Source organism: Rhinatrema bivittatum, chromosome 1, assembly GCF_901001135.1.
Source record: "Rhinatrema bivittatum chromosome 1, aRhiBiv1.1, whole genome shotgun sequence".
Classification (NCBI taxonomy): domain Eukaryota; kingdom Metazoa; phylum Chordata; class Amphibia; order Gymnophiona; family Rhinatrematidae; genus Rhinatrema; species Rhinatrema bivittatum.
In genome coordinates, this window is record NC_042615.1 from 820,674,978 (window position 1) to 820,699,775 (window position 24,798).

General features: G+C 46.0%; 1 protein-coding gene across 1 annotated transcript in view; it reads right to left on the reverse strand.

Moving 5' to 3' along the window:
* The window catches only part of LOC115073462, a 301,189-nt gene that overhangs the window by 87,129 nt on the left and 189,262 nt on the right, over positions 1-24,798 (reverse strand). Inside the window, exons 14-17 of the mRNA XM_029571896.1 lie at positions 22,879-22,918; positions 13,190-13,307; positions 1,370-1,437; positions 519-658 (exon numbers count right to left, since the gene is read on the reverse strand). Coding sequence (XP_029427756.1) covers positions 519-658; positions 1,370-1,437; positions 13,190-13,307; positions 22,879-22,918 — 366 coding nt within the window. The remainder of the gene's footprint in view (positions 1-518; positions 659-1,369; positions 1,438-13,189; positions 13,308-22,878; positions 22,919-24,798) is intronic.

The following is a 24,798-nucleotide window of genomic DNA, read 5'->3' on the forward strand; positions in this document are numbered from 1 at the left end:
ATACATTATAGACATTTATATACATTACGGGGCCAATTTTAAATTTTGCGCGCACGGGGTACATTTGTGCGCGCTACCCGGTGCGCACAAATGTACACCCGATTTTATAACATGCGCGCGCCGACTGGCAGGCGTAACTTGCGTGCGCCGACTCGCTGCCGGTGCGCCAGGCCTCGACACAGGCCGCTGTGTCAAGGCACTCGGCCACACCCCCAGACGGCCACCATGGCCCCGGATCACGGCCCCGCCCACGGACTGCCCATTTTCTAAGCCCCAGGACATACGCGCGTCCTGGGGCTTGCGTGGGACACCGAGCCCATGCAAAATAGGCTCAGCCCGCGCAGGGGTTGGTTTTCGGGGGTTACGCGCATTTCTTACACGCGTAACCCTTTGAAAATCTACCCCTATATATACAATAATGTATATAAAACTTACTAAATATTAAGTTACAAAAAACGAGCTGGACACTCCTCATTATACAATGCAGGTATCCCCTCATCACATAGACAGGTACACACCTGATACTCCTTCATGCGCCCTGCAGGTACTTTCTCTCTATCTGCTCCCTCCTCCAGCTCTTCTTCCAATATCTCTGCTCGTCTGAACCTCTTCATGGCGGTCAGCAGGTCGGCCACAGGGATTTCGGTTTTCGCTCTGCCTGTGAAGTATCACAATGGTTCCAAGACCTTAGATTACGCCAAGCAGAAACCGAGCTGTAACTTCATGAGCAGGAGGGCTCTGTCCTCTGGGGGATACTCCAGTACTGTACGTGGAACTGCCCACAGATTGCACTTTTGCATTCCGTGATGGCATCCAATCAACACTCAACCAACTAATTCATCTGCTCAGAAAATGAATACCCAGAAAAACCTGACTGCAGGAAGTAATGTACAGTAATTATTGTGCGGGGCCACGGGATGAGGCACTGCACTATTACAATGGCAGGGAGACAGGCAGTATCAGTGATGACGGGGATGTGGCATTATTCTGCTGTTCGGCAACTGGGAAGAGAAAACCTGTGTAAGCTTCAGATGGTCGTTCCCTCTCCTCATCTGCAGTACTTAAAGTCAGATAAAACAAAAGCCGGGACCGCAAACCTGCTGCCCCTATCCCCTGTACTCTCCAACCCTCAATTCCTACTGTTCTGCACAGAATCCATTCACCGACCTCAGGAACAGGCAACACAACCAGCCTGCCTTTCTCTTAGAGACACAGTCTTCCACCCTACATGCCCAGCTGCTTTTCAGTCTGTCTCATAATATTCTGCTTCCCCTTCCTTTAGGGAGAAGCCCCACAATGGGCTCACGCTGCACGACACGAGACTGAATGTAAAATCCCTGATAACGCCTGAGGAGTCTCTCCTGCCTACCGAGATTCCCTCTCATCTTCAAACGAATGAAACCGTTGCTGTTCCCAGTGGATTTTCTTCTCCTTGATCTGGAAAATAAGAGAGCTGGGATAAGTTACGTGACAATGGAAATGCAAGCTTCCACTAATCCTCTCCCCAGCTATATCCGTTCACCCAGACTTCATTCTCTCTCCAGGGAATTACCAGCAGACTGCATTTGGTTTTATCTGATCTCTGTCTTATTGATGTAATAACAATCTCTTCTATATCACCCTTCATCCAAACGGGATCCCACTGCGCTTTACAGTCAGCACAGGAATACTGCATTTTGTGTGCCTCTTTACTTCCCGGTGACCCCAAGTCCATATAAGCACAGAAGATGTCAGCAGCCCCGTGGATGGTAGATCTTGAGGCCATAGAATGGTACAACCAGAGGGGTCGGGGAGGGGGGAGGAGAACTTAGGAGCGGGATACGGATGGATAGACATATCTTTATTTTGAAGTTTATGTGCTATTGAGCACATTGCTGTTGTGTATGTTTGTTATTTGAAACAATAATTTCAATTACAAAAAAGAAAGAAGATGTCAGCAGCCATGGGCCATCTCTCTACTGAGCAATCACAGCTCTTGCTCTGTGGCTTCTCCCTCCCTCTTCTAGCCACTAAAGTCCCTTCATGTTTGTCCATGTATGCTTGAATTCTGCCACTGTTATTTATATATATATATATATATATATATATTTATTATTTTTTTTCTTTTTAAGAAAAGGAGAGGCAATCTGCAGAAAAAGAACCAGTTAACCCTTGGTCAAGGATGTTCTCAGGACTCTGTATCTGCCATTGGGTTTGATAAGACCCTCCCCCTGATTGGTTTACTAAGTTAAACTTTTACTTAGCTGGACACAAGAAGCTTTAGTGCTTCCTGGCTCCTCGCTGAGCACAGCCCACAATGGATGTTTTACAGTTCTAGAAGAAACTGAAATCGCTTCTATTTAAAGATTTGTTTATCTGGGGTTTGAAGACCACTTGATTTTAAGTCAATTGGAGAAGAGACTGCTGAGGGGAGATAGGAGTGAAGTCTGTAAAATAATGAGTGGAACGGGTAAACGTGAATCGGTTGTTTACTCTTTCAAAAAGTACAAAGACTAGGGGATATGCAATGAAGTTACTAGGTGATACATTTAAGACAATTAGGAGAAAATGTTTTTTTACTCAAAGCATAATTAAGCTCTGGAATTTGTTGCCAGAGGATGTGGTAAAAGCTGTTATTGTAGCAAGATTTAAAAAAAGGTTTGGACAAGTTCCTGGAAGAAAAGTCCACAAACTATTATTAAGGTGGACTTGGGGAAATCCACTCCTTATCCCTGGGATAAGCAGCATGGAATCTATCAAAGTTTTGGGATCTTGCCAGGTACCTGTAACCTGGATTGGCCACTGTTGGAAACAGGATAATGGGCTTGATGGACCTTTGGTCAGGCCCAGTATGGCAAATCTTATGTTCTTATGTCATTTAAGCCAAGTTATCGCATTGCACTCATAGAGGCAGATTTTAAAAAATACGTGAGCGCGTACTTTTGTTCGCGCACCCGGCGTAAACAAGAGTAGCCACGCATATCTTTTAAAATCCGGGGTTGGGCGCGCAAGGGGGTGAATATTTGTGCATCTTGCGCGCCGAACCCTGCACGCGCTGCTCGTTCCCTCCGAGGCCGCTCCAAACTTGGAGCGGTCTCGGAGGAAACTTTCCTTCAGCCTCCCCCCACCTTCCCCTCCCTAACCCACCCCGAGCCCTATCTAAACCCCCTACCTTTATTATAAAAGTTATGCCTTCCCGAGGCAGGTGTAACTCGCTCATGCTGGCCGGCTGCCGGTACGCGATTCCCCGGCCTGGGAGCAGTTTTGGAGGCCTCGGCCACACGCCCGTGGCTCCGCCCCGGATGACGCGCCACCGCGACATGCCCCCCAGGAAAGCCCCAGGACTTTCTCGCGTCCCAGGGCTTGCGTGCGCCGCCGAGCCTATGCAACATAGGCTTGGCGCACGCAGGGGGAACTTGGGGCAGGTTTTCAGGGGGTACGCACGTATCTTATGCGCGTACCCCTTTGAAAATCTGCCCCATAATGCTTTGTAATTTGTCCTATTAAGTTAGATGTTTTAATTCATGAGTCACATTGATTGACACTTAATGGATTTTGCCAAATATAAATGTTTTTAATAAATAAACAAAGTACCTGCCTCCATATATATTGCAGTAAAAGCACGCACGTTATAATTGTTTTGTGCAGAAAATACGTATGCTTACTTTTCTAAATTAGCTGAAAAAAGTAATACGTCTCCCTGTATTACAAAAAAGTGAGCGTACTTTCAGGGTGAAGGTATGTGATATTTTATAAACTATGTGACTCCTGCCGCAGAGTTTATAAAATACAGGCAGAGCTTTCCCTGCCCCTGCTTCTACACATATCTGCCAGCTTACTCACACTGTGAGAACCGCAATGGAGTAGACGTGCCAAGAAAGCTAGACAAGTTGAAATATAACTTTAAACATTGGAAGAATGGTTAAACAATTCCATTGCAATTTAAAACAAAATGCAAAATCATGCATTTGGGGTACATAAATCCAAATGACCAAATGCCATTTTGGAGGGGAAGAACTAGCAAGCCCCAAACAGGAAAGAGACCTTGCGGAATTCCTTGAGTGCTAAAGAATGGTATAACTAGCAGAAAGATCCTCATTCACTACCACTCTCTCGGTCCTGTTGTTCAACCCAATTCTCACCCAGGGGTAGATACTGAAAGGATAAACATATTTGGCTAACTTAGCTGGGATTTTCAGACTAGTATGGCAAAGGCTGAGTGACGTCATTTTGGAAATGGCTGCCATCGGGCCTGGAGCCTAGCGGGAGCTCTAAGCCCCCACTAGATTACCAAGGACTTCTTGGTGAGTAAAGGGGTCCACTAGACTACCAGAGAGTTTTGTATGTAAGGGAGGGGTCTGGGGGAGGTGAGAGGGGTCAACTGGACCACTAGGGATAATCTGGTCTGTAAGGTGAGGTCTGGGGGAGTGGGCTAGTGTGGGGGATGGGGTCCCAGCCTCCAGGGGCCAGATGTTTTGGAGAAAGGGAGGGCTTGGGGAGTAGAGGTCAGGGCTTGTGCCAAAGTTTACAAAGTATATTTTTTCTGTTTCAAGGGTGGCAGGACAGAGGGTCTATGCAGACCTCTAGGGGTTTGCACAACTCATGGGAGGAGGGATTACCTATGGCCAGATAGACCCTTTAAGACAGGCCCCAGGAGCCTTGGGACATGCATTAATATCCCAAGGCTTCCGGGATAAGTTAGCCACAACTGTAACTTCAAATGAAATATCTTGCATTATCCCCTATGTTAGGCCATTTAGCACATGAAAAACACCATTTTTTGCACACTAAGTAGCCTAACATGGCTTAGTGAATGAGCCCTTATGTTGGTACCTGAGCTAATGGATGGGGAAGTGACTTGCCTAAGGTCATAAGAAACTTTATTTATTTATTTATTTATGACTTTTATATACCGACAATCGGGAACATCTCATCGGTTTACATGAAAACAAAATGCAGCAAACAGGCTTTACATATAACAAGGAACGGGGATATATAAAACGGGGGAGAAGCTGGATATGAACCCTGGCTTTCCTGATTCTCAATCTGCTGTTCTGACTACTAGACCACTCCTTCACATCAGTTAATTTCACTGGAACGCTGCTCCATTGTGACAGGTCCATATGTGTCTCCTCTCCCTCTCCTTTTATTTAAAAATTATAGGTCTTCTTTTTGTCAAATGAGTCTTCTCTGTCTCTGCACTGCCCACTCCATGAAGGTTAATGTGCAAATCTCTTGAGGAGACACCAGCTGTGCCTCCACCCAGGTCACCTGCGACCATGTAGAATGAGCATGCAAGCCCTCTGGAATCTCTTGACTGGCAGTAATGTAGGTGGAACCAATGGCCTCTTTCAACCAACGCACAATAGTAGTCTTAGAAGCCTTGAAACCTCGCTTTGCGCCACTCCACAAAACAAAAAGGTGTTTGGACTTTCTGAAATCATTCATCACCTCGAGATAGCACAATAGATCCCATCGAACATCTAACTGCTTGAGCTCTTTCGCATGTGGAACGGATGCATCCACTGTTGGGAAGGCTGGAAGTTCCACCATCTGGTTGACATGAAAAGCGGAAACCACTTTACGCAGAAAGGAAGGCACCGTCCTCAAAGAAACCCCCGAATCCAAAATTTGGAGGAAGGGATCCCGACAGAAAAAAGCTTGCAACTCTGAAATACGTAGAGCTGAGCAAATTGCTACTAGAAAAGCTACTTTGAGAGTCAAGTCTTTCAGCGTCGCTCTTCGGAGAGGCTCAAAAGGAGCCGCACACAAACCGCGGAGGACTAGATTAAGGCTCCAGGCTGGACAAACTCTCCTAACCGGAAGCCGCAAATTCCTAGTTCCTCTGAGGAACCTGATAACGGATGGGTTGAAATAATGGAATCCTCGATCTTGCCCCGAAGGCATCCCAAGGCCGCCACTTGAAATCTAAGGGAGCTAGGAGATAAGCCTATCTCAAACCCAGCCTGCAGAAAGGACAAAATATCGAGAATGGAGGACTGTAGGGTGCGAATTCCATGAGTAGCACACCAGGACTCAAACACTTTCCATACTCTAACTTAAGCCATATTAGTAGACTTTCTCCTGGCTTGCAATAAGTGGTGACGACAGACCACAGATAACCTTTACGCGTTAATCTCCTCCTCTCAAAAGCCAAGCCGCTAGACAAAAGTGATTGGTCTTATCTGAAAATATGGGACCTTGACGAAAAAGGCCCTTCACTTGACCGAAATGAAGCGGGCCATCCACCACCATGTTGATGAGATCCGCAAACCAAGGATGCCTCGGCCACTCCAGAGCTACCAAAATCACTTCCCCATAATATTTCTCTATGCAACGCAACACCTTGCCCACCAATGGCCAAAGAGGGAACACATAAAGCAGAACCCCCCCAAGGCCAAGGTAGGAATACAGCATCAACTCTTCAGCCCCGTGCTGTCACCTTTGACTGAAGAAGTGAAACGCTTTGGCATTCTGACGGGTTGCCATCAGATCCACGTGAGGAGAACCCCAATGATCTCTGATGAGCTGCATCATGACTTCTGACAATTCCCACTCGCCTGGATCTAACTGAGTCCGACTTAGGAAATCCGCTTGAACATTGTCGACCCCGGCTTTGTGTGACGCCGCTATTCCCTCTAGGTGAGACTCTGCCAAACGAATCAAGGCTTGTGCTTCCTGAGCTACCGGCTGACTCTTGGTACCACCCTGCTGGTTGAGGCATTCACGGAGCGGGATGCCAGTGGCCAGTGGTAGGTGTCCACCTTCACGGAGCGGAAGGATGGAGGGCTGTCATCTCCCAATTAAATAAATAAGAAAAAAAAAAACAGGGATGGGATCCATCAGTTCTAGAGGACGCATATAAAGAGCAGGTAGTAAAACACTGCATGGAGCGGCAGTAGCCACAGAGGCATTCACGGAGCGGGATGCCAGTGGCCAGTGGTAGGTGTCCACCTTCACAGAGTAGAAGGATGAAGGGCATCCATCTCCCAATTAAAAAAAAAAAAAAGAAAAAAAGAAAAAAACAGGGATGGGTTCATGGGCTATAGGTATTACCAATTATTAGGCTTTTCAATATTTGATGATAGTTAATGTGACTTTCAAGGCATGCTTCACTTTCGGTGCATGTCCGGCATGACTCCCTGCTTCAATGACAGGGGAAAAGAAAAACTGATACTTCACACATTTCCAGCATTGCCCTCTGCTTCATGGCAGAGAGCTATGCTGCCGCTTACCCAACTACTCAAACTTAATATTTCACTTGGAAGCAGCTCCATCACTGCTCTCTACATTAATAGTGGGGGTGAAAAGGGAATTAGAACATAAGGTTACTAAGAGCCAAGAGAAACAGTTAAGTATGAGAAAAATAAGTGTAAGGCTTGCTGGGCAGACTGGATGGACCGGTTGGTCTTCTTCTGCCGTCATTTCTATGTTTCTATGTTTCTATGTATGACACAGTTGTTGCATTGTTGGAAACAATCCGCACAGAGCGCCTTTTTATCAATGGTAAGAACACTTTCAAGGCTAACTGGACCGCCCTGGTCTCCAAACAGTTGATAGACTATGCAGATTCTCTCGCAAACCAAATACCCTGGACTGAATGATGTTGACAAACCGCTCCCCAGTCCGGCACTTCAAGGTCTATTCTGTGAAGAAGATTGGAGGACTGAAGCCACCACGACAGACTGTCTCTGGCCACACCCTCGAGAGGTAACAGCAAGTGAAACTCTTCTGAAATCAGCTTCCACTGTGCCAAAAGCGCCCTTTGCAATGGCCTCATATGGAAAAACGCCCACGGAACCAACTCCAACATCGAAGTCATGGAGCCCAGAACCTGTAAATAAACCCACACTTTGGGAACTCGTAAGTTCAATAACCGGCGGATCCAATTCTGCAAATTGAGCACTTCTTCTTTCGAAAGATATACCTTGCCGAGCGTCGAATCGAGCACCCAAGTACTCCAAGGACTGAGTCGGAGACAAATAACTCTTTGCCAGGTTTACAACCCAGCCAAGATACTAAAGAACGTCGAGAACTCTGTTGACTGACTGAGAGCTTCAGATTTCACCCTGATAAGCCAATCGTCCAGATAGGGGTGCACCAGGACTCTCTCCTTCCGAAGTGCCACCGCTACCACCACCATCTCCTTGGTGAAGGTGCGTGGGGCTGTAGCTAGCCCAAAAGGAAGCACCTGAAACTGAAAATGCTGACCCAGCACCATGAAGCGGAGAAAGCCCCGCTGGGAGTCTAAGTGGATTGGAATGTGCAGATAGGCCTGTTATCTGATGCCTGATGGGAGGAGCAATCAGATAGTAGTTAGCAATTTGTTCAGGACTGAGTTGCTGGAGTAGCAATCTGTTGTTATATATGAGAGTTGAGGGTGGATCCTTGGACCAGTGGCAGATGACCACGCCCCGGGGGATGATCCCGAGAGGGACCACCGGTCAGGCTCAGAGTTAGGAGACAAACACACACTAGCTCTTTTATTAGACAGTATACTGAACCACCAGAGATGGCAGTAGTGAGCTGGCAAGCCCGGCTGGGCTGTAGTCCCTCAGATACTGGAACAGCAATCCCTGAAGGATGAGCTGAAGAGAGACTGAGATATAGTGAGTAGGCAGGGTATGCAGATGGTAACACTCACCCAATGTCCCAATGAAGCCCAAGAGCTGGAAAGCATAGGCCCACGAGGAGCGAGTACCTGGTTCCAGGGAAAGCTCAGAGAGAATGATGGTAACTCACTGATGTAGCTGACATAGTTGGAGTGAAGACTTCCAGGCAGAAGAGTATACGAAGCGAGTCTGGGATCAGGGCCCTCGAGGAGTGAGTACCGGTTGCAGACTGTCACCTGAAAAAACAAAGAGAGAGTGGGGCCCCCGAGGAGCAGGTACCTCTGGTAAGTCCGAGGAGGCAGAGTTGCTTAGGTAGCAAAACCTTTGCTAACTCCATGTGTTAGCAAAATCCAAGACGTTAAATATCTGTCGCGGGTGACGTCATCTTCGGGGTACGCCCCCGAGGTTCGCGCCAATGCCGGTACTTCAATCGGGGCTGCGCCATGCGTGCGCCCCTAGGCCTCCAGGAAACATGGCGATAACATAGAAATGAAACATAGAAACATAGAAATGACGGCAGAAGAAGACCAAACGGCCCATCCAGTCTGCCCAGCAAGCTTCACACATTTTTTTCTCATACTTATCTGTTTCTCTTAGCTCTTTGGTTCTATTTCCCTTCCACCCCCGCCATTAATGTAGAGAGCAGTGATGGAGCTGCATCCGAGTGAAATATCAAGCTTGATTAGTTAGGGGTAGTAGGGGTAGTAACCGCCGCAATAAGCAAGCTACACCCATGCTTATTTGTTTTACCCAGACTATGTTATTCAGCCCTTATTGGTTGTTTTTCTTCTCCCCTGCTGTTGAAGCAGAGAGCTATGCTGGATATGCGTGCAGTATCAGTTTTTCTTCTCCCCTGCCGTTGAAGCAGAGAGCTATGCTGAATATGCGTGCAGTATCAGTTTTTCTTCTCCCCTGCCGTTGAAGCAGAGAGCTATGCTGGATATGCGTGCAGTATCAGTTTTTCTTCTCCCCTGCCGTTGAAGCAGAGAGCTATGCTGGATATACGTGAAGTATCAGTTTTTCTTCTCCTCTGCTGTTGAAGCAGAGAGCTATGCTGGATATGCGTGAAGTATCAGTTTTTCTTCTCCCTTGCCGTTGAAGCAGAGAGCTATGCTAGATATGCGTGAAGTATCAGTTTTTCTTCTCCCCTGCCGTTGAAGCAGAGAGCTATGCTGGATATGCGTGAAGTATCAGTTTTTCTTCTCCCTGCCGTTGAAGCAGAGAGCTATGCTGGATATGCGTGAAGTATCAGTTTTTCTTCTCCTCTGCCGTTGAAGCAGAGAGCTATGCTGGATATGCGTGAAGTATCAGTTTTTCTTCTCCCCTGCCGTTGAAGCAGAGAGCTATGCTGGATATGCGTGAAGTATCAGTTTTTCTTCTCCCCTGCCGTTGAAGCAGAGAGCTATGCTGGATATGCATTGAAAGTGAAGTATCAGGCTTATTTGGTTTGGGGTAGTAACCGTCGAGCCGGTCCGGGAACAGCGTCGAGCTGGTCCGGGAACGCCTGAGGACAAGTGGAAGGAGAACGCCGCGGTAGCCAGTCTTCCCGCGGACGGAGAGGGAGGCGCCAGAGAGGTAAGGAGGGTGGAGAGAGGGCATCGGGCACCGACGAACACAACAAGGCCTCCGTGAGATCCAAGGATGCCAGAAATTCCCCTTTGCGAACAGCTGCTATCACTGATCGCAAGGTACCATCTGTAAGCGGGGAACTTTGAGGACGGCATTCATTATCTTCAAATCCAGAATGGGCCGGAAAGTGACCTCCTTCTCTGGAACCACAAAATAAATGGAGTAGCGGCCCATGAGAAGTTCCGCGGAGGGTACCGGAATCACTGCTCCAAGGCTTTGGAGACGCGCTAAGGTCTCCCGCACCACCAATTGCTTGCTGACTGGACAGCAGGGGGAAATTAGAAAAAGCTTGCGAACAGGTCGAGCAAAATCTAAAACGTAGCCATCTTTTACCACACTGAGAACCCACTGGTCCTGTGTAATCTTGGCCCATTCGCCGTAAAATCAAGTCAAGCGACCTCCTATAATAGGAATGACAGAGAGGACCGGCCTAGCCTCATTGTGAGGACTTGCCACCAGACGCGGATCCTCCTGTGCCCCCCCCCCCCTGAAATGGCCTGCTGGCCCCCCGAAAGGACTGCCCCCAAGGCTGCCCTCGAGTAGGGAATGATCTCTGAGAGGCAAGAGGAAACCTCGCTGGTCTTGATCTCCTATTGGAGCTAAACCGAGACTGTACCTGAAAGAATCTCGTAGCCTTGGGCTTGTCTTCGGGTAAACGGAGCATCATTATCCCCAAGAGACTGAATCAGTTTGTCAAGGTCATCCCCATATAAGAGGCGACCCTTGAAAGACAAGGAGCCTAACTGCATCTTTGAGGAGACGTCCACCAACCAGTTACGCAGCCAGAGCAACCTCCTAGCCGCTACCGCTGAAGCCATAGCCCTAGAGGACATACGCACCAAATCATAGAGAACATCCACCCTGAAAGCCACAGCCGTCTCAACACACTCACCTGTGTCAGTGTATTCCACCACCGTCGGAAGGTGTGCCTGCATCTGTGCTGCACCCAGCAGAGGCACATTCGCTGCATGAAACTTGAACAAATCGCTGCCTGTAACCCCAAAGCAGAAACCTCAAAAATCCACTTGAGGTGTACTTCTAATTTACGATCCTGCATATCTTTCAACGCCGTGGAACCAATCACAGGTATAGTGGTTGTCTTAGTCACTGTGGAAAGCGCCGCATCAACCTTTGGGAGAGCAAAACATTCCAAGTCCTCCTCAAGAAGCGAATAAAGTTTTCCCATGGTCCTAACGGCCTTCAGACCAGCATCTGGCATTCCCCATTCCATGTCAACCAACTTCCTAACCGACTTATAGAATGGGACTGAAGCTGGGGGACTCCTAACCCCGTCAAGGACCAGGTCCAACCCTTCTGAATCTGTATCGCTCTGGGGCATTTTAACTCTCAACACCTGAAAAGCTAACGTGAGCAAAACCTCCAATTCCTCCCTCTTGAACAAGCGAACCTCCTTCGAATCCTCTGACCGGGGAGGAGAGATCCCCAGGTCATCCCCCATATTGGTATCACCGGTTGCCGGATCAACCGGACCTGTTGATTCACCATGGAGAGGCTCTTCCCCTGTATCCCTGGGAGCTTGATCAGATCCATCAGAGCCAGATCCTGGGGATCAAAAAGCCCGAGACGAAGGGACGTAGTGGACTTGCTCAGCTGGGAAGAACCCGAACCAGCGCCCAGCTGGGCAGAACCAGAACCAGTCCAAATAGAAGGAGCCCCCACTGCCCGCCCCCCCCCCAAGGCTGTGCCTGCACGGGCCTGGCCAAAGTCTGAGCACTAGAAGGCTACTGACTGGCCAAAAATGCATCATGGAGCAACAACACGAATTCTGGGGAAAATACTCTCCCTGCCCCAGCCCCCTCAGGTCAAACGGCAGGAATGGGTGAAATGATGGCTTCCTCCCCCCCAGCCCAACAGCAAAGTCAGATCGGGCTGGGAACAAACATGGTGTACCCTCCCCCACTCTCCCCGATGGCGTGGGAACAGCCGCCGAAAAATCGAAGATGGCCGCCATTCCCGTGCTGTATGAGGAAGAACCAGCACCGAGGACAGAGCCCCTGCCAAGATTAGGACCGCAACTGGCCAAGTCACGACACCGCTTCATGGGCAGAGGAGCGCCGGAGGAGCCCTCACCACCCTCTGAACGAGCTGCGCAGAGACTTGCATGGTTCAGTCACGATCGCGAGGCACCATGGAACATGCTGGGGAAAGGAGCCTAAGAGGGAAAGACTGACAGAAACAAATTTAGAAAAAAAGAACAGTCCCCTCCCCCCGAAATGGGCCGATCTTACCAGCAAGCTGAGGAGGAAGTCGCCCGCACTTTCTCCAAAGAAAAAAAGACAAGAAACAGGCAGTCTCAGGAAACAGGGGGAACTGAAAATAAAACAACCCCCTTGGAGCCTGCAGCCACCTGAGCGGCCTCGTGAGGGGAGGGATCTGGACAACCAGATGGACACCCCACGGACGCACAGATGGGCAGACAAAAGGGTGACAATCCCCGGCCCATCTGCCTCAACCGGACGGGGTAGGTACCACAGGAAAACCTGAAGTAACCAAAAGAAACCCTCGGGAGGAAGGCTCAAAAGTATAGTCCTAGAAAAAGCGCAGAACTGCAGGTTCTACAGCCTCTGCTATCTGTTGGAGGCAGAGAAATACTGAGGAACTGCAGGTGGCACCGGGGGTTATCAAGCAGTGTCAACTTTCTCTGTCTCCATCTGCTGGCAGGGATGTATAAACCCAGGAGTCTGGACGGATCCGGGTACGTACAGGGAACACTCTTATATAATAGGTGCCCAGAAAGTGTCATACTAGTTTATGGAATAAAAAGGATCTCCAGGCCTATTTGCACCATTGACAATCAGATCAGTTCCTAGCCCTCTAAGGATAGCATACTAATGTTTGAAATGCTGATGGTTTGGGAGAGGGGTGAAGAGGAGGGGGCTTGCTTTGCTTTAACACCTGTATTCCCAGTGGAAGCCTCATGGAATCACAACTTCACCCTCTTTACTCACCGGGAGGATCGCAACTTCCAGTATACAACCAGAACCGCCACAAGCAGCAACAGAAACAGGAGGCACAACGCAATTACCAGGCCCAGTATGGAGTTTGCAGGCTCCGGAGTCTCTGAAACTAAAGGGACAAGGCATTACTAGCACACAGTATGCAGGCACTGCTCATCTGCAAGAACCGTGGTGCATTTGGGGTGTCGAGTGACGACTTCGGCCATTCTCCTGACCCATACATTGGGATCATCTGACCAGACATGTTCCATATAACCCGTCATATCTCACATCTACATGAACAAGGCCTGGTTTGTTTGAACTGCTGATCTGCACCGTTTAAACAGCTACTCCCTGACATTGCTGTTTTAACCCTTTCAGTGTGGGTGCAGAGATACCTTGTCACAATGTGGATATGATAAACTGAACAAGTATTTCCACTTTTAAGATTCCGACAATGCTTTTTGGAGACTTAGCACACCTCAGCTTTCTCTTGTTCTGCTATCTTGGGGATGTAGAAGATAGGTGCTGAACTATTTGCAAGAGGGTTGTGGTAGCGTTGTCTCTTAGACCCCGATTCTTTCCTCCTCACTGTTTTACCATCTGAGGACCCTTTTTTATGAACTTTGCTGCACATGACACTCCCCTAAGTCCTGCTATTTTGTCACATTTGGGTAAATTCCACCGGATGATTTTTGAGAAAGGCAAACATGAAATGCATTGATTTCTGAATATTTTTCAGAGTTTTTGAGAATTCTGCCAGCTCAAACCCCTGCGGGAATTTAGAAACCAAATCTGGCAGACAGCTAGAGGTTAATCTGAGGCAGGTGCCTTTTGTGGTTGTGGAATTGCTGAGATTTTAGGTGCCCAAAGAGACGGTAACGTTTAAAATGGTCACGAGAACACCCACGTATGCAGGAATTTTAAATCGCCCACACAAGTGTGCGCGTAGTATTTAAAATACATCTAGCTCGTGTAGGTGTGCTCCTAATTTTAAGTGGTTACAGAAGCAAATGTAATTTGCATATCTTTCTTAGGGATTTGTCAACTTTAACGCGCACAGCTAAGCGGATTTTAAAACATTCACGCATGAAGGAAATAACCAGCTTGACGACCAGTCAGTCCACCAGTATGCCCAGCCTATCTCTAGGTCATCCAGAACTCCCCCCAGTTTACCCAGACCCCTCACCCAGTTGTTTTAGGCCTAAAACGAGTTTTCTCCATACTTACACCTCATCAAGAGCAGAAGCAAATAAGGGTGGGTAACAGCCCGATGCATGCTTCAGCCGCCGGATTTAAAATCTGTATTTACGAGGATAAATGTTGGCCCCTCCCGAAACGCCCTAACTCCGCCCCTTTTCCCCACACATTGGGTTACTCGTGCACGCGCATATTTGCATGTAACTGGGCCATTTAAAAATACACATTGCTCACACTCGGTACAGACACTCGCATACACGGGGCTTTTAATGCGAGCAGCTCTTTTAAAATTCACCCCTTAGATTCTAGTTCCTCCATTTTTTGTTTTTTTTTTTACTTCTTAGGTATTTCCTATATTTTTCTAATCTACCCCCAATGTTGAGGACTAATGATTTAATGAGATTTTTTATTTGTTTCCTGTGGTAAGGTTTCATGTTTGCTATATTATAGGTTCTCATTTAAATGTTACCGTAACAAAGTTGCCAGCAGTGAGAGGCCCGCGCTGCCAGAGACCAGTTTAAAGAGGGTGCCTGTTAGGCTGGCCCTCGTCTGGTGGGCCCGCCGCTTTGAGGGATGTTCCTGGGGCCAGGGACCCTGTCTCTGCGTTGGAGATTTGAGAGAATGGGTTGATATATATTGTTGAGTCTTTTGGGGTTTTGATTGTTCAGAACTTGCTTAGAATTAAGAATAATAGGATATTGCCGTTTGGGGTTTGGTTGGTGGGCTGGTTGTCCGCTATGATCAGTGGAACACCAGTCATTTGTGGCCAGGGTAAATATGCTGGCCTTCGGTCACGTTATCGTAATGGTTTAAGACCAGGTAACCAAGGGGCTTTGATATATCCCCATACTGTTAAGTTAGATGCCAGGCCTTCAAATACATTACTGCAGTGCTATATACGGACAGGTTATATTAATGCTAGATCCATTAGAAAGAATGAGGATTATTTGCATAATATTTTGGAGCAAAATCAGTTGGATCTTTTTATCTGTTTGCATCCCAGAGTTGATGGCCTCCACTCCACAGCCAGGGGCCTTTTGTTGCCGTGGTAGAGAGAGAAGCCTTGCCTTGGTCCGAGGCCGAGGTGTCCCTCAGCCTGGAGCAGCATTCGATTCCCCTGTGCCCTTTTGGAGTGGCTGGAACATCAGGAGTGCCTCTGACTGTCTCCTCGTCTCGGCTCCCGGGAGTGGAGAAGAACAAGTGCGGGGTGAGAGGTGAGATCTCACTAGAATCTATCTGAACAGCAATTAGTACCGTGAACGTTACTATTTCAAAGAGACTCGATGGCATCGAATCTCTAATGAAGGACAATAAAGCTACTACAGAGAGCGTGGAGCAATCAGTTACATTGTTTTCTGAGAAGGTTTTGGACTGTGAAAGAAGGGTAACTCTGATCCAATCTAACAGTGAAAGCTTGCAAAAGGACCACTTAAAACTTCAACAGAAGTTGGAAGTAGTGGAAAATAAATTAAGAGCTTTAAATTTGAGATTCTTGAACTTTCCACAGAACTCTTTGGTTAGTCCAAGGGAACTGTTAAAATATATCAATTAGAGGTTTTAAAATTTACTCAGGCATCATTACCACTGTTAAATAAGATATTTTATCTTCCACAGAAAAAACATGTTACAGCTCCTAAGGCACAGGAAGAAGCTGTTTAGGAACAACTGAATAGGGATACCCTAGAACTGACTGCCTTTTTAGAGAATTCGCAGGACGACCTTCCCTCTTGGGAACCTTGTTAATTTCTTTTGTTTTAGAGTCGGATAAAAATCCAGTCATGCAGCTTTTCTTTAAATACAAACAGGCTGATGCAATATTGGTGCGTGACGAATGGGCGCTCATGATTGAGCGTCCACTCTCCTAACATGCACTGATCCACCTCTTCCGGGTGCCCGATTTAATATTTAAATCAGCTGCCGTGGTAAAAAGGTGGGTAATAGCCTCATCAACTGGAATTTACATGTGATGAGCACTATTAGCTACCCCTGGTTTGGACGAGCGTTTGGATGCACTAATCCATTTATTGCATAAGGGGTTTTGGACGCACTCGTTGACCTGTGCGGGAGCCTCAGTGCACCATATTGCATTGGCCCGAAAGATTCTCTGTTTATGGGTCAAAACATTTGGTGTTTTCCAAAGGTGTCTTTTGAGACTCAGGCTAGACACAAGCAATTCCTGCAAATGAGGCAAGAGGTGCTTGGCATTAGGGCTGAATTATTTCTACGTTTTCCATGCAAATGTCTTCTGATGTATAAAAATGAGCGATACATTTTTTTTGACCCGCTACAGTTAAGAGTGTTTCTTGAAGCTAAAATTGCCTCTGGCACTATTGCTGATCCCATCTAGATTCTGTCAATAGGAACGCTAATTATATTTGTAGTCTCAAGGACTTCTCTTTCTTTTTAAAGCTATTTCTATATTTTTGGGTCTTGCTTCTCAGTATTTCTTTTCCCCCCTTTCTCACTGTGGGCTTGTAAGAGATTGCAGTTTCATTGTTTCATAGTTTTTTTTTATTATTATTTGTATAATTGCTAAGTCTCTGCATCTAATTTTTTTTGCAAATATTGTCATGTTTATATTTCTTAAAACTGGATAAATAAAAGGTTAAAAAGTCAGTTGGATCTTTTATTTCTAGCTGATTATAATTTGGTTTTGCTTAATGATGTTTGCCCAGAGGGATACAGGGTGGAAGGGTGTTCATTTTCTAAAGGAAAACCCTGCTCCTCCAATGGTTGGACATTCCCCCCTGTTCTTTTCTCAATTTATGTGAACTGATTCTTTTTAAAATTTATAATTGGTGTTTTGTGTACTATGTTGTCTGCCAGGTCTTTCTACTAAGGAATGAAATAGATTTTTTAGCTTCTTTATCCCTGAGATATTGTGTTTATTATAATTGGGGATTTTAATTTACATATTGATGCTCCAAATTTGAGACGAGCAGAGAATTTTTTTGCAGCTTTGACGGTGTCAGATTTTTTTACAACTTGTGCGGGTTCCTGTCCACAAGGCTGTGCATATTCTGGACATTATATTTTGTCAGGAGACATGATTTCATTTCTTTTTGTCTTGGATGTTTAAAATAAGGGCATAGTGGTATCTCTCGCAGTAAGAAATGAAAACGCCCAACAGTGAATAATAATGAATTTCTAGACGTGTAGTCTGCAGACGTTAAAAATGTCGATTGGGATTATCTTCCTTTGAAGGAAGTAGCTGAATGCTGGCAGCGGAGTTTGCAGACTACAAATGATAAAGTAGCCTGGACTGGATGACCTGGATTAGATAAGTAACCATAAGCTCTGGAAATAGACTTGCAATGCAGTTAGAGAAAGGAATTAGGGGGAGGACCCTTTCAGCGGCAGCCCTCCCAGTTGCAGGGCTGAAATGGATGTCCCTTGCAGGAGGCTTTTCAAAGGATTCGAGGGGACTCTAGCTTGGAAGTTAGAAAGGAAGGTTGGGGGTTTATCCTGGGCCTACCTGGAGCCCTGGAAACCCTCTGAGACCCCTCCAGGGCTCCACATGAGGTGCAGAGTGGCTGCTCGGGGACTGATTTGAACTTTTGATTCATAGGAGCCCTGCTGAAGGCCTGGGCCTTTCCGAGGCTCAGGGATTGGGGAACCTTAAGTTGAAGACATCCAAGTTTAGGGAAGACCTGCCCCAGAAGTGGTGGTGACCCATTGCAGAGCACATCTGGTGTTACCTATTTTGGGGAACAAAGAAGGTATTTTCAAGTTCTGGGAGGAAGTGATTTTCTGCCCCTCTGCCAGGGATCCTCATCCAGAGAAAAGACAACTAACAGTGAGTAAATATTAGATCTAACGGGAGGACACCCATCTGGAGTTTCTGACACCCAGGGGAGACAGAGACAGATTTTTGTTGCCACCTGGGAGGGATTCCCGGCCTCTATAGGAGACCACTGCTCTGCCTAACCCAGGAGAGTGGTAGGACTCCCGACCATATCAAAGACTCCTGTACGGTTAGAGGCTACAAGAATTGTACACTAAGTGAGAGAAAGAAAGAGAACTGTGAAGCTGGAAATCATATTTACTGTGCCACCAAACCAACTTGTTTACAGTAAAGTGTTAAGTTTGGATACTAATCTGGTGGTCCTGGTGGTTTCTTTGGGACACACAGTACACAGAGGAAATTCACCTAATCCAGGGAATTCAGCCTAGGAAATTAGTCACCCTGCACTGGGGCCTGATAGGACTCCTTTCTACCCCTAGACACCCAGGGGAGATCGAAGGGATCCTGCCTCGAATAGTATAAATAACTTTATGGCCTCACCCATGCTGGATCTGCACAGCAGGGTAGGCTTACATAAATAAAGTTAAATGTGCCCCGTAGTTTGATCATGGGTTAGTATCCCAGCAGAAAGTAATCCGTAGAGCCGGAAGGGTCTGGAGAAAACGCCATGATGAGGACTCTTAGGCGGATGTACCAGGCTTCCTTGAAGAATTATCGTATGTGCTGCTGATTAGCGAGATCAGCTTATGATGTTAAGGCTCTTGAATCTTCCTTAAGTAAAGCCTTGGAACTGTTTTCAATTGTAAGGAAGCTGACTTCACGATCAGTTTCGGTGGTACGGGATGTTCCATCTTATAAGGCCTTTGCTGACTATTTTGAGAAGTTGATATAGAATGTACAGTGACAACTGGGTGATAGTCCAATGCCTTTTGAGCAGCCGTGGTCATTAAATACAAGTAAAGAGTGGCCTGAATTCAGAAAATCTTTGAAAGAGTTAATCCCTTAGATACTGAGTTTGTGTGTTAATTTCTCCCCAGTGGACCTCTGTCCTTATTCTATTATTAAATGTATGAAAGAAGGTTTTTTTGAGACCCTAAGGTTATGATTAATAGATTTATTGCCAAAGGCTATGTTTCAGAGCACTTAAAACGTGCTACAGTCAGGTTGGTTCAAAAAGAATCATATTATTTCAGTAACCGAGGTTTTTAACTACTGTCCCATTTCTATTCCTCTGACTTTAGCAGACGTTATAGTAAAATGTGTCTTGGTACATTTGGATGAGTATTTGACAGATTATGAGGTGTTAGATAGGAATCAATTTGGTTTTAGAAAGGTTGACAACACAGAACTGCTGCTGATGTCTTTGTTGGACACCCTTTTGTGTAGTCTGGAGCATGGAGAAATAGGATTCTGGTGCAGTTGGATATCCCAGCTGCATGTGACATGGTCACTCATCGAGTACTGGTGTCCCGGTTGCAGGATCTAAGGGCAACGGGGACTGTGCTGAGATGGCTTACATCTTATTTGCAGGGAAGAGGACACTGCATTCAGATGGGGGATAAGTGTTCCTCATGGTGGTCATTATGTTCCAGGGTATCCCAGGGATTCACATTCATTTATATTTGGCCCCTCTAGGGACAATTTTTAAGGAGTGAAATGTGCCTTATCTTATTTATGTGGATGATATTGAATAGTTTATTCCTTGTAATGAGTTGGGGGTATTTCTTGAACAGATTTTAGTGAATGCCTAACTAAACCCAAATCTTGGCTAACTGAATGATTTAGTATTGAATATTCAGGAAACAAAATGACTTCAGGTAGGAAAATTGTCCCCTACAGACATCAATTACTGGTAAATTTTAAGACCTCCATGCGGGCGCACATGTGCACGGGTTTGCCGGCGCATATACGCGTGTACATTATAAAATCAGCTGTTCGCATGTACATGTGTTTATAAAAGACGTGCACATGAACATAAGAACATAAGAAAATGCCATACTGGGTCAGACCAAGGGTCCATCAAGCCCAGCATCCTGTTTCCAACAGTGGCCAATCCAGGCCATTAGAACCTGGCAAGTACCCAAAAACTAAGTCTATTCCATGTAACCATTGCTAATGGCAGTGGCTATTCTCTAGGTGAACTTAATAGCAGGTAATGGACTTCTCCTCCAAGAACTTATCCAATCCTTTTTTAAACACAGCTATACTAACTGCACTAACCACATCCTCTGGCAACAAATTCCAGAGTTTAATTGTGCGTTGAGTAAAAAAGAACTTTCTCCGATTAGTTTTAAATGTGCCCCATGCTAACTTCATGGAGTGCCCCCTAGTCTTTCTACTATCCGAAAGAGTAAATAACCGATTCACATCTACCCGTTCTAGACCTCTCATGATTTTAAACACCTCTATCATATCCCCCCTCAGCCGTCTCTTCTCCAAGCTGAAAAGTCCTAACCTCTTTAGTCTTTCCTCATAGGGGAGCTGTTCCATTCCCCTTATCATTTTGGTAGCCCTTCTCTGTGCCTTCTCCATCGCAATTATATCTTTTTTTGAGATGCGGTGACCAGAATTGTACACAGTATTCAAGGTGCGGTCTCACCATGGAGCGATACAGAGGCATTATGACATTTTCCGTTTTATTCACCATTCCCTTTCTAATAATTCCCAACATTCTGTTTGCTATTTTGACTGCCGCAGCACACTGAACTGACGATTTCAATGTGTTATCCACTATGACGCCTAGATCTCTTTCTTGGGTTGTAGCACCTAATATGGAACCCAACATTGTGTAATTATAGCATGGGTTATTTTTCCCTATATACATCACCTTGCACTTATCCACATTAAATTTCATCTGCCATTTGGATGCCCAATTTTCCAGTCTCACAAGGTCTTCCTGCAATTTATCACAATCTGCTTGTGATTTAACTACTCTGAACAATTTTGTGTCATCTGCAAATTTGATTATCTCACTCGTCGTATTTCTTTCCAGATCATTTATAAATATATTGAAAAGAAAGGGTCCCAATACAGATCCCTGAGGCACTCAACTGTCCACTCCCTTCCACTGAGAAAATTGTCCATTTAATCCTACTCTGTTTCCTGTCTTTTAGCCAGTTTGCAATCCACGAAAGGACATCGCCACCTATCCCATAACTTTTTACTTTTCCTAGAAGCCTCTCATGAGGACCTTTGTCAAACGCCTTCTGAAAATCCAAGTATACTACATCTACCGGTTCACCTTTATCCACATGTTTATTCCCCCACTTAGCACCTAAGTGGGGGAATTTTATAAGGGACACGTGCCGATGCAATTGGCCATTTTCCCAGTTCATCTCCAGTTTGCTCGTGTACAGGATAAGACTTCCTAACCCTCCTAGCTAAACAACCTTCCTTTCACCCTGTTAGTCCCTATCCTTACAATCTCGCTGACTAGGCTAGTTTTCTTTGATTCACAACTTATGTGCCATCTATAGCAGAAGTAAAGTTACGTGGTAGGAGAGCCCAGTGCGTGCTTGTGCCCGTAAGTTTCAGTCTAAAATCCCAGAACACCCATTTCCCACCCAAACCATGCCCATGCCACGCCCCTTTTTCAAAAAAAAAAGATTTGTGCCCATAGCGGAAGATTCGTGCATATGTGGGCACCTTTCAAATTTCGCCGAGTGCGTGTGGCCCCGAGACACGCGTGAAATCTCCCAGTTTTGGTGTGGGCAGAACTTTTAAAATCTACCTTTTAGTGTGGGAAATCTGGGGGCTGCCTGTTGTATGAGAGATTCAGAATCTAGGAATGATTTTAGATTCTGAACTGACATTTAAGCCCCATATTCGCCAAACAGCAAAAGGAGCCTTTTTTAAACTAAGGATGTTCCCGGCACTCATGTTTATTTTGCCCCTGCAGCTTTTTAGATCAGTGCTGCAATCCTGGGTGCTGATTATTGTAATAGCCTTTTTGTGGGGCTTCTTGGTAAGTTGTTGCGCGTTATCCAGCTTGCACAGTACGCTGCTGCCCGAGTGCTACTGGGCTTAGCAAAGTGGGAACAAACTACCTCAGGGCTTCAGGAATTACACTGGCTCCCAGTTAAATGGAGGGCTCAGTTGACATTGCTGGTATTGAGTCACAAATGACTGAATATTCTTGCAGTGTAAGAACGAAACCTGAATGGCACGTTCCCTCGCAATTGTTACGGTCGGCGGGCCCCTCAGCTATCGCAGGTCCCTCCTGTTTGGCTACACAAGCATGTACAGACTTGGTCTAGAGCCTTTTCTATTTTCGCCCCAGTTTTGTGGAATTCATTGCCACAGCATTGAATTCCACAAAACTGGGGCGAAAGCAGCATAAAACTTTAACATTTGCAGAGGCAATGCTTTTATGCTGTGTATTAGTTTTTAATGTTATTTGTTTTATTTGTGCATGGTGTGTGGTATTTATTTTGTTTTTCTGTGTTGCGTGCAGTGAGGGGTTATGACAGCCCCTTTTGCTTTATCTTGATTATGTCTGCATTATTTGTTTTTATGATTGTTGGTTGTGATCCGCACTGGGAGATTGATTTCTGGAATACAAGTCCTTTAAATAAATAAATAAACATTTAATAAAGTACAAATTAAAAAAAAAGAAAATGGGGTATTTGGGGTATTGCAGGACAGCAGTCATGAAATAAGATTACTACTCAGCGAAAGATTCTAAAATAGATTGCACCCAGCATGCAGTAAAAGTACAGTGTGCTATAATGATAACAACAGAACCAGTTTTGCTTACCATCAAAAGATCCATAAGTTGCACAGGAGACTTTTCTGTCCTTCAGAAAGAAAATAGCCAGTTAAATGAGCAAACTCTGGGTGAGGTATTTCCTATCTACAGCCATGGGAAAGAGAGGGAAGGGAGGGAGAGGGAAAGGAAGAGTCTATAAGGCCTGTGTAGTAGTTAGCGTTTTATGCTACTATAGGGGGCCCACATAGTAACTCGAGGTGAGGTTTAGGTAGTAGTGTAGGGATTAGAGGCCACTTTAACATGCAGAGTGAGAAATAAAACAGAACAGTGCACACTTGTGAAGATTTGATGTCCTTCGGAGTGAGGAAACTCACACAACGATGAGAATTGTGCAATGTTCTCTCAGCCTAGCTTGATGTTACCCAGGTAGAGAATCCATCAAGCTAGGTTGAGAGAACACTGCACAAATCTCATCGTTGTGTGAGTTTTCTCACTCCGAAGGACATCAAATCTTGACAAAAGAGAGCACTGTTCTGTTCGTACGTCACACTCTGCAAGTAAAAGTGGCCCCTAAGCCCTACAACTAATACCTAAACCTTACCTCGAGTTGCTAGGTGGGCCTCCTATAGTAGCATAAATAGCTGCTTACTATGGTGCCACCCTGGATATCCTCTCTCTCTCCCTTCCCCCCCCCCCCCACTACATCTCAGGTCCTTCCCCCCTCCCCTCCCTTAAAGAAGGCTGTGCTGGGGCTGGAGGGGGAAGGAAAGCTACTGGGGCTGAGCAGGCTGTGCTGGGGATGGCAAGAAATAGGAGCCTTGGGGGAATTTCCATGGGTGGTTGTGCTGTTTTGGGGGCTGGGGTTGAGGGGGGGGGGGCTGTAGGACTGGGAGTGAGGGCAGGTTGTGGTGGGACAGAGTAGGCTGTACAGGGGGTGCTGGGAGGTTGTGCTGGTGAGGGCAATTCATAAAGGCCTCTGGGGAATTTCTGCGGTGACAGTTTCAATGAAGTTGGTTATTTCTATTTTGTGTCTTTGCTGTCCGTGTTATATTGTTTATTTATTTATTTATTTATTTTATTTAGAGATTTTTTTTATATACCGCGGCACTTGCAGCACATCACCTCGGTTTACAGCAAACAGTAATGCAGCAACAGGCTTTACAATAAAATATTAAACGGAGCAAAAATAATAAAAAACAAATAGCATGTTTAACAGTTAACTTAGCAAATAAATATCATTGACATAAGAGTAACAAGGATTACCGAGAATTTGATCTACATATAGAACTATACAGTAGCGAGCGTTTCTAGGGAACAAGTGCAGGTAAGGATGGGAGGGGGAATCAGGAGGGAGGTTAAACAGTGACGTATGCGGCCTATATGGGGCCCAGTCAGTCATGGGTATGCTTTTTTGAACAGCCAGGTTTATCTTATGTATTTATGTTGGAATTGTAACTCCCCCAGAGTCTCGGGAATGGGCAATTCATAAATGTAATAACTAACTCATAATTCATAAATAAGATTTCCAATGATGCAGTAGCTAAAGTAGAAAACGAGTCAAGAAGCCACAGAGAAAGGAAGCTAGGAGCTCCCGATGCCCTTCCCCAGCTAAAAACATTCTTCTGAGCTTTAAGATACGACTGGAGCAAATCCTCATGTCAGTTCCAGTCAATGAGAATAAGCGGTGATGCCGCTCATCTCTGGAAGCTCTGCTGAAGTGTCCAGCAGCGTCCTGGTCAGCAGCAGATTCCATCGCTGATCGATGGGCGGCCCCTTGTTCTAGCCATACTGTAGATCTCAGGGTGCAAAGGTCCCTGGCAGCTCCTGAAGAGACCCTGGGATGTACACTACATAGTACTTGTACGAGGGGATCAGATTCCTCCCCCCCAGCTGCAACTTGCGCCCATAATATAGGCTGGAAGGGATGGGAGTAAGGTGAGAGAGGTCATTCACTGGCTCACTGATAAG